Source organism: Bos javanicus, chromosome 2 (assembly GCF_032452875.1).
Source record: "Bos javanicus breed banteng chromosome 2, ARS-OSU_banteng_1.0, whole genome shotgun sequence".
NCBI lineage: Eukaryota > Metazoa > Chordata > Mammalia > Artiodactyla > Bovidae > Bos > Bos javanicus.
Genome location: NC_083869.1, coordinates 85,431,894 through 85,446,730, shown reverse-complemented (window position 1 = coordinate 85,446,730; position 14,837 = coordinate 85,431,894). Strand labels below are relative to the sequence as shown.

Genomic DNA, 14,837 nt, shown 5'->3' with positions numbered 1-14,837 from the left:
TGCTAGTACGTATTTCGAAAAGTGAGAACCATCGTAGTGTCCGTTATTGGCCCTGTGGACACTACTGTGTGCCCATATTGTTTACTTTGCAAAGATGTTTTCTGGGTATGACATCCTTTCTGAGTCTGGCTTCTTACAGGGAGATAGTTAACTGTCTGTGTGTGTGTGTGAGATAAACATAATGTGAATGGCTTTCTTTTTCCTTACTAAGGTGGGTAGTGTGACTTGGACTCCTTTATTAAGGAAAAAATAAGTCTATTCATTCTCTTTTAGGTGTTCATATACACGATAATTGGTGTTTTATTCCCCTTACTAAAGAAGCTTTCAGACACATCTGTGATACTTGTTTCCCATAGATTTTCTTTAAAAAATTATGGACTAAAAATGCTTCCCTGGTGGCTCAGCGGTAGATAACCCACCTGCAATGCAGGAACCACAGGAGACATGGGTTCAATCCCTGGATTGAAGATCCCTTGGAAGAGGGCATGGCAACCCACTCCAGTATTCTTGCCTGGAGAATCCCTATGGACAGAGGAGCCTGGCGGGCCACAGTCCATTGGGTCGCAAAGAGTTGGACACAACTGAAGCAACTTAGCATACACGCACATGACTGAAAATTTCAATTATCTTTAATTCAGGTAGCAATGAATAGAGCCCAAGTCTGTTTGATATCCAGTTCCAAATCTGGAGAGAGGCATCTCTACCTTATTAAAGTGTCAAGAGACAAAATATCAGACAACAATGACCAAGAGTCAGCAAATTGTGATGCAAAAGGTAATTACTTTCATTTGCTTTATTGTGTAAAACTTGGCTGAGTTGGAAAAAAAAAACTCATGAAGTAGCATGTGACAGTAATCTTATTGAAAATTATATTTTCTAGTCTAGATCCCTTAGGAAAAATAAACTCATTTGGTGTTTTCAAAAAAGAAAGAAAGGTTGTATATAAATACTTCAGTGTAAGAAAATTAAAAAGCAGGTGTCTACTTAGATCCTTCTGTGAAAAAACTAAAACAATCTTTTGTGATAATTAGCTGATAATACAGATTGCTTTATTTGTCTGGTTACTTCGACTGCATATGTTAAGCTCTTCTTTGATAAATGAATTTGTCTCTGTTAAATTCGTTTCTGACAAATGTAGCAACAGTCATAGAAATTCTGCAAATAAGTTGCTTTGGCCCAGTCTCAACTATGCGACTTTAAAACCATCTATTTTTAACTGGAAAAGGATCAAGGATGTTGGGTGACATTATTACTCAAGAGAACTTTGGAAAAGACCTAGGCTATAAGTCTAGCAGAAAGTTATTTCATTGTTAATCATGTCCACAGATATTAATTAAACCGTTGTTACCAATATGGCAGAGTGCAACGGACAAAGTTTTACAATCCAGATGAGCTGAATCTCTGTTAAGCACAGTAAGGACATAAGCAAGATGTTGTTGGGGAAGAGAGTCAGAGGATAGGAATGTGGGCTCAGATGCTCGTAATCTAGCCTTAGAGCCCTGCTGTCTCTTGAGTTCATTGATTCTGGGCTTAACCCAGTGTCTGCCCACATCATTTTGGACTATGTTTCCTCAAGTTACATTTTTCTCTGTCTGATCCTACCTGTTTCCTCTTCCACTGTTTCCTCATTTCAGGGTCATTATTGGTTTTTCTTAAGCTCATAAGGTCTTTGTTTTGTTATTAATAGTTTCATCATGATGAGGATCACATTATACCAGTGCATCATGGTAGGATTATCTCGGGCACTTGATATTACATGTATCTTTGTACTGGGGCTTCCAAGGTGGATCAGTGGTAAAGAACCTGCCTGCCAGTGCAGGAGATGCAGGAGATGTGAGTTCAATCCCTGGGTCAGGAAGATCCCCTGGAGAAAGAAATGGCAACCCATTCCAGTATTCTTGTCTGGAAAATTTCATGAACAGAGGAGCCTGGTGGGCTACAGTCCATGGGGTTTGCAAAAGAATCAGACATGATTGAGCACACACATACATCTTTGTACTAATTTTTCACTCAATATTTTCTCATGTTCTGGTCTCTTTGTAGCTGTTAAGGAATGTGTCATATTCCATTGGATAGTGGTTTTATAATTTGTTTAATCATTCCCTTTTTTAAAGTTATTATATGGTTTCTTTTGATAATTTTCTTTTCTAAGTAATACCATTGTTGTTTAGTCACTCGGTCGTGTCTGACTCTGTGACCCCATGGACTGCAGCACGTCAGGCCTCTCTGTCATTCACTGTCTCATGGAGTTTCCTCAAACTCTTGTCCATTGAGTCAATGATGCCATCCAACTAAGTAATACCATAGTGATCATCTTTGTGCCTATAGATTTATCCGTATTTCTGAGTAGTCATTTAGGATAGATTCTCAGATAAATATTGAATTGAAGGTGGTAAAAAAAATTTTATGGCTTTTGGTATTTCTCATAGGCTGTAAAAGGAAGTCTTTTTATAGACAAATAAGGGAGAGAAGATTAAGTATGAATTTGAAATCCTTTGTTGAGTAAACATTTGAATGCCTTGTATGTGCACATTCCCATATCTGACCTCAGTCATGGAAAGCACCCTTGCTCTGCCCTGAAGGTGCATATATCCAAGCTAGCACTGAAAAACACAAATGATGTAGCTGGACTTTACCGAGGATGAATCAGAAGTGAGGATTACCTGGGACTGCAGATTGTTTGTTAGGTAGAGCAGAGGGAGTCAGGTTGAGGGAGTGAAAAGAAGCCCCTCCTTCTCGTCATTGTCAGAAGATGGTGGCAAGAATTCAGTCCTCTAGGGCCTTGGTTATTCAACTTAATTTCATTTTGGACTAGATCATGTTAATTTTCTTTGTGATACTGCTACTTCTGTAAATATAGTATCCTAACTGATCTTCATTGGTCTCATTTTAGCAATATTTGCTGTACTCACGAGTGTCTTGACAAAAGATGACTGGTGGAACCTCCTTTTGAAGGCCATATACTCCTTATGTGACCTATCCCGGTTCCAGGAGGCTGAGTTACTTGTTGATTCTTCATTGGAATACTGCTCATTTTATGAAGACAAGCCAAAACGCAAAGAGTTAGAATACTTTGGTCTGTCTGCTGCAATTCTGGACAAAAATTTCAGAAAGGCATACAACTATATCAGGTGATTTTCCAATAACTTATTTTAATTAGATTCTTTGATGGAGCATGTATATTTACTTTGACTTAATTTTACATGCTCAAGATTTAGTAAGCTGTGTAACTCTTGCTTACAGATTAATTCGGTTCATTGGTGGTTCTTGGAAGCAGTATAAGAGAGCATACACTCCCATAAGAGATTTACTTAAACCTTTGTGCCTCAGTCTCCCCATTTTTTATGGTAAAACAGGCATCATAATATTACCACCTCATAGGTTATTGTGAGAGTTAAGTCAGTATGCATTATTATTCAGTGTTCATTGTACTGCATCTGTGAATGGGTTGGGAGAGGAGATAAAACTTAAACCTCTTGATTCTGTCTTTTTGGTTTAAACGTTTGTTGAAAAGCAGAAATAAGATGGAGAAACACTACATACCCCTTATTGAGGGTGGTGAATTTCAGTGTTGATAGGACAGCACTGAAGGGTTTCTTTCTTTTTTTTTTTTTTATTTATTTATTGATAAATAAAACATTTTATTAATAACTATGAAATTTAGTACCATTACTTTGTTACATAGATATGTTATTACTCTTATTTTTTTTTCTTTTAATTTTATTTTATTTTTAAACTTTATATAATTGTATTAGTTTTGCCAAATATCAAAATGAATCCGCCACAGGTATACATGTGTTCCACAGGTACACATGAAGGGTTTCAATCTTAAAAATCAAGAAGTTTTTTTCCTGTACACTACTTTTTACTCTCATTCTCTTTTTGCAATTTTAGAATAATGGTAATGGAAAATGTCAATAAACCCCAGCTCTGGAACATTTTCAATCAAGTTACCATGCATTCCCAAGAAGTAAGACATCATCGCTTTTGTCTCCGTTTAATGCTGAAAAACCCAGATAATCATGCCCTCTGTGTCTTAAATGGACACAATGCATTCGTGTCTGGTAGTTTTAAGCATGCACTTGGTGAGTGTCCTGGCACATGACTTTGTCTCCCTCTCTCTGCTTTGGTTTCTGTATCTCTGAAATGGAGATAACCTTGTAGATTATTGTAGAAATTAAATGAGTTAATATACTTAAAATAATGTCTAGTACATATAGTAAGTGGTTTTAAGTATTCACAGTAATTATAATAAATATTTATTTTTCTTGTGATGCTTTGGTTTCAAAAGGCTAAAGTAAGTCTTTAAAGTAGGTCTTTGAAGTACGACTTTAAAGCGTGACTTAGGCTTGTTTGTTAAAATATCATGTAAGAAACGAGTTGCCAGTCCAGGTTCGATGCACGATACTGGATGCTTGGGGCTAGTGCACTGGGACGACCCAGAGGGATGGTATGGGGAGGGAGGAGGGACGAGGGTTCAGGATGGGGAGCACATGTATACCTTGGTGGATTCATTTTGATATTTGGCAAAACTAATACAATTATGTAAAGTTTAAAAATAAAATAAAATTTAAAAAAATAAATAAAATAGATAACTAACAAGGACTACTGTATAATACAGGAAACTCTGCTCAATATTCTGTAATAACCTAAATGGGAAAAGAATTTGAAAAAGAAGAGATATATGTGTATGTATACCTGAATCACTTTGCTGTATACCTGAAACTTTGTATACTAATACAAAGAATTTGAAAAAGAAGAGATATATGTGTACGTATACCTGAATCACTTTGCTGTATACCTGTAACTTTGTATACTAATACAACTTTGTAAATCAACTGTACTCCATTATAAAATAAAAATGAAAAAACTCAAAAAAAAAATAATTTTCATTAGTTATAGATGCTTTGCTAAGTGATTTTAATTTGCTATAGTATAAAAAGGGACTTAAGATTCTTTGATAGTTTATTCCTTTAGGAGATGTCTTTTTTTTTCTTGCCTTGATTTATTTTTTTACGTATACATATAACTGTTCTTTTTCAAATTCTTTTCCCATTTAGGTTATTATAGAATATTGAGTAGAGTTCCCTGTCCTATAGAGAGAGTAGGTCCCTGTTGGTTATCTGTTTCAAGTGCAGTAGTGTGTATGTCAATCCCAAACTCAAGATTTATCCCCACCACCACCACCTTTCTGCCTTGGTAACCATGTTTGCTTTTATTTATTTATTTTTATATAATTTATTTTATTTTATTTTTAAACTTTACAATATTGTATTGGTTTTGCCATATATCAACATGAATCCACACAGGTATACACATGTTCCCCATCCTGAACCCTCCTCTCTCGTCCCTCCCCATACCCTCCCTCTGGGTCGTCCCAGTGCACCAGCCCCAAGCATCCAGTACCGTGCATCAAACCTGGACTGGTGACTCATTTCATATATGATATTATACATGTTTCAGTGCCATTCTCCCAAATCATTCCACCCTCTCATATTTGCTGCAATAAAATATATTGCCAGATGCACTTCTGTGTATACTGTTATTTTGGCTGTTTAATGCTTTAATGTTTCTTGTGTATGGTTGCTGTTTTTATAGTTGTTCAGCCAGTAATCTTGAACATCAGATGTTGAAGCTTTTCTTCACTGTGTATACTTTTTCGGAATTATTAGTTTACTATTAAGAAAACTATATGTAAAAGAGATTAAAATAAAAAGTCCAAATGGCAGTCTACCATTTGTGCTGCTAAGGAGACTTTACAGTGCTGTTTCTTCTGGAATAGAAGTTTTCTTATCTATATGATAAATTATAGATCATTCCTTTACAAGAAAAATTTGCTAAAATTCCTCTCTCATACAGTTAGACTTTTGACATGAGATAATTTTTTATATAGACTATATGGAATTCATAAAACCCTGAATTTTTATCTTGTTATTAGATACAATTTAGCTCTTCTCAGGAAAAACAGTTGCTATGTTTGAGGCAATAATACCCATAAACTTAAAAAACAAAACTATTTTTCTCACCTCCATGATCTATCACATTAGCATCTATAAGACAGGTCTCAGTTAATTTTATGAAAGAATTCACCAACAGACACATTCCCTCATTAGTTTTTTAAAAGATTTGAGATCATAAAATAGATATATGATCACAGTTATTCAATTGTTTATTTTTGAAGTGCTACTCTACTTGGAAATGTCAAACTATACCTTTAAAAAAGTTACTTTTGTACTCAGTTTTAATCATCATGGTCAAAATACGTTGATGGGTAAATCCTTCTCTTTTTGTTACATGTTATATATTTTAAAATTCGTATTAATATGCATCTGGTTGATATTTTGGAATATAACCTTTGTATCTGTTAAAGTGATAGTAATGTTTGTTTACCTTAAACTATATTTGAGTAAGTGTTGAAGAAATAAGGAATGGTGTTTTTGTCCTGTCATCTAACATCACTGCTCATTTTTCAGGACAGTATGTGCAGGCCTTTCGCACTCATCCCCAGGAACCTCTCTATAACCTCTGTATAGGCCTGACCTTTATTCACATGGCATCCCAGAAGTATGTATTAAAGAGACATGCTCTTATTGTGCAGGTAATTCATTTGGATTCCTCACTACTTGATTTTATGTTCTTTAAAAATGAATATACTTAATGCTTTTATTTCCCTGCTTCAAAAGTAGTATCTTCTTAGTGCACCTGTTGGGAGTATCCGTTCCTGTGTTCAGCACTCATGGATCAACATATAGGAGTACTCCTGGCCAAGACTTACACAGCCATGTGGAAGGGATGCACAGCCAGATCAGAAGAGAAGGGTCAGGCAGAATCTTAGGGAATCCTGTGCAGGCTTTCTTGTATTCTGGAGCCTCAGAGGCTTCCAAGCTTACAGGTCCTAAAGAGTTTTTAAATTAGTTTTTAAAAATAATACAGACATACAATAATGTATGGATACGTGCTTGTGTGACTGTTTCCTTACGTCATCACCACGAATTGCTCTTTTAAAGTCGTAGTTCATAAAGCCATTTGCATCACCTTTTTGTTTTCTTGTTACCTCCTTAACATAGCGTGTCTCCCTAGTGAGAATACAAACTCCAAGAGGTCAGAGACCTGGTCTGTCTCATTCACCCCTGTATCCTCAGAACTTCTGCTTTTGTTTCAGTTTTCATGTCTGATAATGTATATACCTGTTTTTTAAGTAATTAGGGAAGGAAAGTAAATGTTCTTTCTTAGATATTTGTCTTTGAATTTCTCATTTTTAAACACATAGATTTGATTCTTCTGAGATTAATAGCTTGTCTGCTATTACTAAACAGAGAGCCATGTTTTTCAGTAGAAGTCATATTCATGTACTCAAATGGATTCATTTATCATGCAGAAAATATGGCTTGTTTATTGAGCATACTTTTTATTCCTAGAATGCATTAATTCTAACAAATTCCTTAATTTTTATTATTTATTAACTTATGAAGAAAAATTTGTGACCATTTATTACATACCAGATCACCCAGGAAATAATTGCATTTTATTTTTTATACATACAAATCTGTTGATTTAATGCTCAGGTAATATATTTGCTTAATTGCTTATATCAGTTACTTGCATCTTGCAGTTTGTAGCTTTCTGTGCATGGTAGAAGTTGAAGTTGCATTGAAGAGGAAAGTGAATACAGGAAGACATGAAGAAGCAAGTTGCTTTTTTGGATGCTGTGACACACAGAGAGCCTGCTTCATTATAGCTATGCTCTGAAATAATCAGTTTCTCCATAAAGCTATTGAGTCAGAAGCTTTCAGAGGGGAAAAGAGAAAATCAAGTTTTTTAACATTAAAAAGTTATTAAGGCTCTGAGAGGTATATAAAAGGTACCATTTAACCAGAAAGGTCAGATATACTCAAGTGAGTTTGTTCATGAGGATGCAACTTTCTAAATTATCATCATAAGAGCTTGGAGTTTATATTGTGGTTAAGCTTTTAGACATGTATCTCAAACCTAAAATTTTACTAGCCTCTAATGCCACAAAAACCAACTTGAAACCATAAAAATATATATTCTCTGTTTTACATTATGGGTCTTTGCTAGCTAGTTGTTACATTTGGCTTTGTTTTCTGTGAATTTTTTGTCTTTAGTTAAAAAAAAATATCTCCTTTACACCTTTGGAAGAAATCTGAACTATATTATGATATGACACTGTACCACAGACATATATTCTTTTAGGGTGAGACTGTCTTTAAAAAAAAAATTGGGGGGACTTCTTGGTGGTCCATTGGTTAAGACTCCACACTTCTAGTGTAGCAGATGCGGGTTCAATCCCTGATTGGGGAACTAAGATCCCACATGCTGCACAGCGTAGCCAAAAATAGAAAATTGTATTCCTGCCCCTGCACTTGCTTGTCAAATGACTGAACTATTGAATTATTATTATTATCTTTTCTCTTTGGTAGGGCTTTTCCTTTCTTAATCGATACCTCAGTTTACGTGGGCCTTGCCAGGAGACATTCTACAACTTGGGCCGTGCCCTTCACCAACTGGGGCTGCAACATCTTGCAATCCACTATTATCAGAAGGCCCTGGAGCTCCCTCCGCTTGTGGTAGAGGTACTGTATGATTTACTTTGAAAAACTGAGGAGACACTTCATCTATCGATAAGTTGCAGTTAGCTCAGTATTGTGGTGAAATTAATCATAGCTTATATATTAAAATGTATTCTCCCCTTACTGAATGCACTTATTTAATTATGTTCAGCAACAAGTAATTGTTTGACATCCTCACCTACTGACCTAATCAGCAACCATGTGGACACATATGACTTGTGGTTATGACCCTTTCGGTTATCCTAAGATAGCCCCAGTGGTTTACAGGTTGAGCTGGTACACAGGAACCCTGAGTATTGAGTTCTGTAGCCATTATTCATTTTCAAGTTCAAAAATGTAGCTAACATACTTCTTTCTAGAGATTAAAGATCAGTATAAACATAGTTTTGTTTAAGTTAATGTAATATAGGGTGAAGTGTTGCCAATACTATGATAATCTGTGTTTAAAGCCTAATTTCTGAAGGAAAGTATGTTATCATTACTCAGTTTTAAAAATTGCACTCATAATCCCTCATTCCCTCACAACTCTTTTCTGTTACCCTTGTACAGCTTTAGTCGTTAGGCAAATGAGTACCTGCTCTTATAGTTCTGCTGATGAAATACATATACTTTTGTGTTCTTAACTTCATAAATAATTTATGTATTGCTCCTTAAGCTTTATAGGGCAACATTTTTCATTGATGCAGATGTTCTTAGTTGACTCCAAAATTTTGTGGGAGAAGAATAGGAATATAGACGTAATCTACTCCATTGAGGTAATTGGTTGGGTTATTTAAGTAGGAAAAAAAAGTAATAACACCCATAGGGTAGTCATTATAATCAATTTGGTGTATGCCCTTCTAGACCTATGTTTTATATGCCTTTCTGTTATATAGTACAGATATTTTTTTTCTCATCTGGTCATTTGTGTTATGATTTTTTTTCTACATGCAGAAGTTTTACATTTTTTATGAAGTCATATCAGTCTTTCTAGTTCCTACTTTTGGTATTTATTATACTTAAAAGGGCTTTTCCTACCAAGGTTATATTATTATTCAACTGTATTTTTTCTTCTATGGTTTCATTTTTTTTTTACTCTTAAATCCTAATTCATCTGGTGTTTATTCTGCTATGTCTTGTGAATGAAACTTTTTTTCTTTAACTTATTGGTTAGACATTTAAAAATATTTGATGAAACAGTTACTATAACAATTAACTGAAGTCAGCATTACCTGATAAAAATGTATATTCAAGATATATGCTTAGTTTTATAAATTTTTTCAGTAATATGAATTTTAATAGTTTTTTGAACACTTACAAAAGCTGTTTATTTGCCATAAAATTGTCTTGGCTGTCAGTTTGAAATATACTCATTTTTGTATTTTCCCCCCTAGGGTATAGAAATTGACCAGATAGACTTACGAAGAGATATTGCCTACAACTTGTCTCTCATATATCAGAACAGCGGGAATACTGGAATGGCTCAGAAACTTTTATTTACTTACTGTTCTATATAAAGCCCCTCAGCTTGGGAAGGAGCTTGGGCAGCTGCTGTGCATGGACCAATATTTTCTGTCTCAGGGCTTATTATTAACCCCAAGATGGACATAAATTCATGATTATCTGTGTTTCATTTTTAATATGTGATAATTATCTTTTGATAGATCTGCAAAATTTTCACTCCTACAAGAATTTTATATTGTTCTGTCATTTTCCTTTACCAGTTTTTTGTAAGTTGTCCCCCAAACTGAAGTGGACATTAGTAGCCATTGAACCAGCATTGAGTTGAATACACTACTTTTTTTCCACACCATTTATTCATTTGTGTATGTAATACCACATATTAAACACCTGCTGTATACCAGGCACTGTAATAGTTGTGTTTGGAATACAGTAGTAAGAGAGATGTTACCTCTCAATACAGTTCTTTGAATACAGACCTTGAGCATATGTTTATTTGAAAGAAATATTTGCTACATATGTATTTCTACATACATCATTGTTGTCAGTCATCCATTTTCTTAGTGCCCTGTTGTTATCACCGTAGTCTTTGAGATATACAGAAAAGGAGGTTGCTTAGTAAAAGAAAGACAAATTGGAACTCTGATGTCAGCACAATTATGTAATTCACTTTGCTCCTTGGAAAATTGTTTTAAATGGTTATGTGGTGGGAAGACAAGTAATTGAGCTAATCTTTTATTTTTCACCTGCATGTATCTTAGCTATAAAGGCAGGCCGGGGAGGCTGGGCTTAATTCATAGCAACCTATTGTGATGCAAATTTTTTTTAAAAAAGCATTTTCAGTGTTTGGCTTTCTGGCCAAAAGAAAAAAAGAGAACTAGATTCAGTAACATGATCTGGTTTCCATTTTAAGATCACTAGGAATGTAGGAAGACTAGGGAATTTTATGTATGAAATAAAAGTATTGCTGATGAAAAGACCCTGATGCTGGGAAAGAGTCAGGGCAGGAGGAGAAGGGGACGACAGAGGATGAGATGGTTGGATGACATCACTGACTCAATGGACATGGGTTTGGGTGGACTCTGGGAGTTGGTGATGGACAGGGAGGCCTGGCGTGCTGCAGTTCATGGGGTCGCAAAGAGTTGGACACGACTGAGCGACTGAACTGAACTGATGAAGCAGATTAAAAACCTTTTACTTATCTCAAATATTGTATATTATTGGGTCTAAGATAATAGTATTTGTTAGACATACTGTTGGTTTAATAATAGCTTTTTAGAGTTTCTTTTTAGGAGGAAACAAATGCTGTAGTAAATGTCCATGTGGATTTTAAGTCCCAGTCCACTTGTATGTGGAAAACAAGTATGAGACTTAGGATGAAAGAAGTACAGGGGACTTTAAGAATTCTTACCACTATTTACACTGTATATGTAGTTGAGAAGCAGAATTGGTATGTAATAAGTAAATGTATGGTACTCTGTGTGTGTGTATGTGTATATATAGAATTTAAATAAACTTTATTTTTGTAATTAAAGTTGTTTCATATGTTTATATATATTTGTTGTATTTCATGCCATTTGCAGGTAATGATAAAGCTGACTATGATAGACTGCTTAGATAGATTAATGACTTGGAATCCTTGTGGAGTTGAGTACTCTGCATTCAGAGTTTCTCTCTTGAACTAAACTCACTGTGCTGTAATTCCAGGATCTGCTAAATAGCCTTGGAAGACACAGTAGATCTCTCTAGTAGTTATATAAGGGGAAAAAAAGCTGATAATTGCAAGTTTGTTTATCATTTAAGACTGTAACTACCATTTGCTGAGTGTTTTCACTGTGCTACTGTGTTTTAAGTATGGTGCAGGATATTTTAGAGACCTTAACTCTGATTCTCTCAGAGAATCACCTGTAAGGTAGTTGTTATTGTTGTAGTTACTATCATCCCTGGCGTGCTGTGGTTCATGGGGTTGCAAAGAGTTGGACACAACTGAGCGACTGAACTGAACTGATTATCATCCCCGTTTTATTTAAAGAGATTAAATAGCATGCTGAAGATCACTAGCAAGCTACTCCTTGCTCAGAGATGTTCCTTTTGAGGAACTACAGGAACATTTCCTGCAGTTCAGAGTAACAACTTAAAAAGTGAACATGTTTACTTTAGAAAGAAAAAGGAGATGGGCAGTTATTTTTTCTATCCTTCAGGCCTTCTATTTTTTTTTAATTAAAAAAGGTTTTTGTTTTCTTTTTTTAATTTAATATTAATTTATTTATAATGTGTTTGTTTCAGGTGTATAGAAAAGTGATTCAGTTATACACATATTCATTCTTCTTCAGATTCTTTTCCCAATAGGTTATTATAGAATATTGAGTAGAGTTTCCTGTATCATACAGTAGGTCCTTGTTGACTGTCTTACATATTGTTCAGTTGCCAAGTCTTGTCCAACTCTTTGTAACCCCATGATTGCAGCATGTCAGGCTGCACTGCTCCTCACTATCTCCCAAAGTTTGCCCAAGTTTGTGTCCATTGAGTTTGTGATTCTATCCAGCCTCTCATCCTCTGCTGCCCTTTCTACTCCTTTTGCCTTCAGTCTTTCCCAGCATCAAGGTCTTTTCCAGTGAGTCGGCTTTTTGCATCAGGTGGCCAGAGTATTGGAGCTTCACCTTGGGCATTAGTCCTTCCAGTGAGTATTCAGGGTTGATTTCCTTTAGGATTGACTGGTTTGATCTCCTTGCTGTCCACGGGACTCTCAAGAGTCTTCTCCAGCACCATAATTCAAAGCATCAACTCTTTGGCACTTAGCCTTCTTTATGGTTCAGCTCTCAAATCCATACATGACTACTGGAACAACCATAGCTTTGACTAGATGGACCTTTGTTGGAAAAGTAATGTCTCTGGTTTATAATATGCTGGCTAGGTTGGTCATAGCTTTCCTTCCAAAAAAGGAAGTGTCTTCTAATTTCATGATTGCAGTCACCATCCACAATGATTTTGGAGCCCAAGAAGAGAAAATCTGTCACTGCTTCCACTTTTTCCCCTTCTAATTGCCATAAAATGATGGGACCAGATGCTGTGGTATTAGTGTTTTTAATATTGAGTTTCAAGCCAGCTTTTTCACTCTCCCCTTTCACCCTCATCACAAAGCTCTTTAATTCCTCTTCAGTTTCTGCCATTAGAGTGTAACCATCTGCATATCTGAGGTTGTTGATATTTCTCCTGGCAATCTTGATTCCAGCTTGTAATTCATCCAACTTGGCATTTCACATGATGTTCTCTGCATATAAATTAAATCAACAGGGTGACAATATATAGCCTTATACTCCTTTCCCAGTTGTGAACCAGTCAGTTGTTCCATGTCTGGTACTGTTGTTTCTTGACCCACATACAGGTTTCTCAGGAGACGGGTAAGATGGTCTGGTATTCCCATCTCTTTAAGAATTTTCCAGTTTGTTGTGATCCACACAGTCAAAGGCTTTTACATAGTCAGTGAAGCAGAGTATATGTTTTTCTGGAATTCCCTTGCTTTCTCTATGATTCAGACAGTTTTGGCAATTTGATCTCTGGTTCCTCTGCCTTTTCTAAACCCAGCTTGTACATCTGGAAGTTCTCAATTCAAGTATTGCTGAAGCCTAGCTTGAAGGATTTTGAGCATAACCTTTCTAGCATGGGAATTGAGCGCAATTGTCCGGTAGTTTGAACATCCTTTGGCATTGCCCCTCTTTGGGATTGGAATGAAAACTGACCTTTTCCAGTCCTGTGGCCACTGCTGAGTTTTCCAAAGTTGCTGGCATATTGATTGCAGCACTTTCACAGCATCATCTTTTAGGATTTGAAATCGCTCAATTGGAATTCCACTAGCTTTGTTCGTAGTGATGCTTCCTAAGGCCCACTTGACTTCACACTCCAGGATGTCTAGCCCTAGGTGGGTGATCACAACATTGTGGTTATCTGGGTCATTAAGATCTTTTGTGTATTGTTTTGTGTATTCTTGCCACCTCTTAAAACTCTGCTTCTGTTAGAGCCATTCTGTTTCTGTCCTTTATTGTGCCCATCTTTGCTTGAAATGTTCCCTTGGTAGCTCTGATTTTCTTGAAGAGATCTGTAGTCTTTCCCATTCTGTTGTTTTCCTCTGTTGCTTTGTATTGATCACTTACGAAGGCTTTCTTATCTCTCCTTACTATTCTTTGGAATGCTGCATTCAGGTGGATATATTTTTCCTTTTCTCCTTTGCCTTTTGTTTCTCTTAGCTATTTGTAAGATCTCCTCAGACAACCATTTTGCCTTTTTGCATTTTTTTTTCTTGGGGATAGTTTTGATTACCGTCTCCTGTACAATGTTGTTAAGCTCTGTCCTTAATTCTTCAGACGTAAGAATTAGCAGGTGAGGTGGGGCTAAAAATTGGTGAAGCAGTTGTAAATCTGTTAAGCTGCTAGATTTTCCTAGTTGCCATGTTCACCTAGAGTAGGTTCCCACTTCACCCATGCCCTGCAGAACACCAGTGGTTAATTTTCTGGAGCTGCTGAATGAGGATCATGGGATTCGGGAAAACCGGGCATAGCCAAAGGCAGAGTGTTACACTGAAAGCAGGGGATTAAATGAAAATCTACACACCTAACAGTGATCTCAGCATCCTCCTATTAAACTCCCAGAAAACTGGCAACAGAGTTAACATCCTTCAAGCAGGGGATTAGAGAAAATTCTCTCAAAAATCCTAGAAAAAAGACCTTTATATTCTCTCAGCTGCGGCCTCCACCAGTGCACACATCCCTCCCACTTTAACTAAGCCCCAGTCAGCTCCAGGATACCTTG

At 36.1% G+C, this 14,837-nt stretch overlaps 1 protein-coding gene across 2 annotated transcripts in view; it reads left to right on the top strand.

Annotated features, from left to right (window-relative positions):
* The window catches only part of GTF3C3 (general transcription factor IIIC subunit 3), a 31,901-nt gene extending 20,336 nt beyond the window's left edge, over nt 1–11,565 (top strand). Inside the window, exons 13-19 of one of the 2 annotated variants that reach the window (XR_009741185.1) lie at nt 643–774; nt 2,894–3,131; nt 3,895–4,085; nt 6,474–6,598; nt 8,442–8,594; nt 9,247–9,346; nt 9,965–10,049. Coding sequence is in view for 1 of the 2 variants with exons in the window: in XM_061440853.1 (XP_061296837.1) it covers nt 643–774; nt 2,894–3,131; nt 3,895–4,085; nt 6,474–6,598; nt 8,442–8,594; nt 9,965–10,087 (962 nt within the window). In the remaining variant the exon portion in view is untranslated. Of the gene's footprint in view, nt 1–642; nt 775–2,893; nt 3,132–3,894; nt 4,086–6,473; nt 6,599–8,441; nt 8,595–9,246; nt 9,347–9,964 lie in introns of both variants that reach the window. The other variant, XM_061440853.1, reaches the window with a different exon arrangement.
* Nucleotides 11,566–14,837: the final 3,272 nt, after the last annotated feature.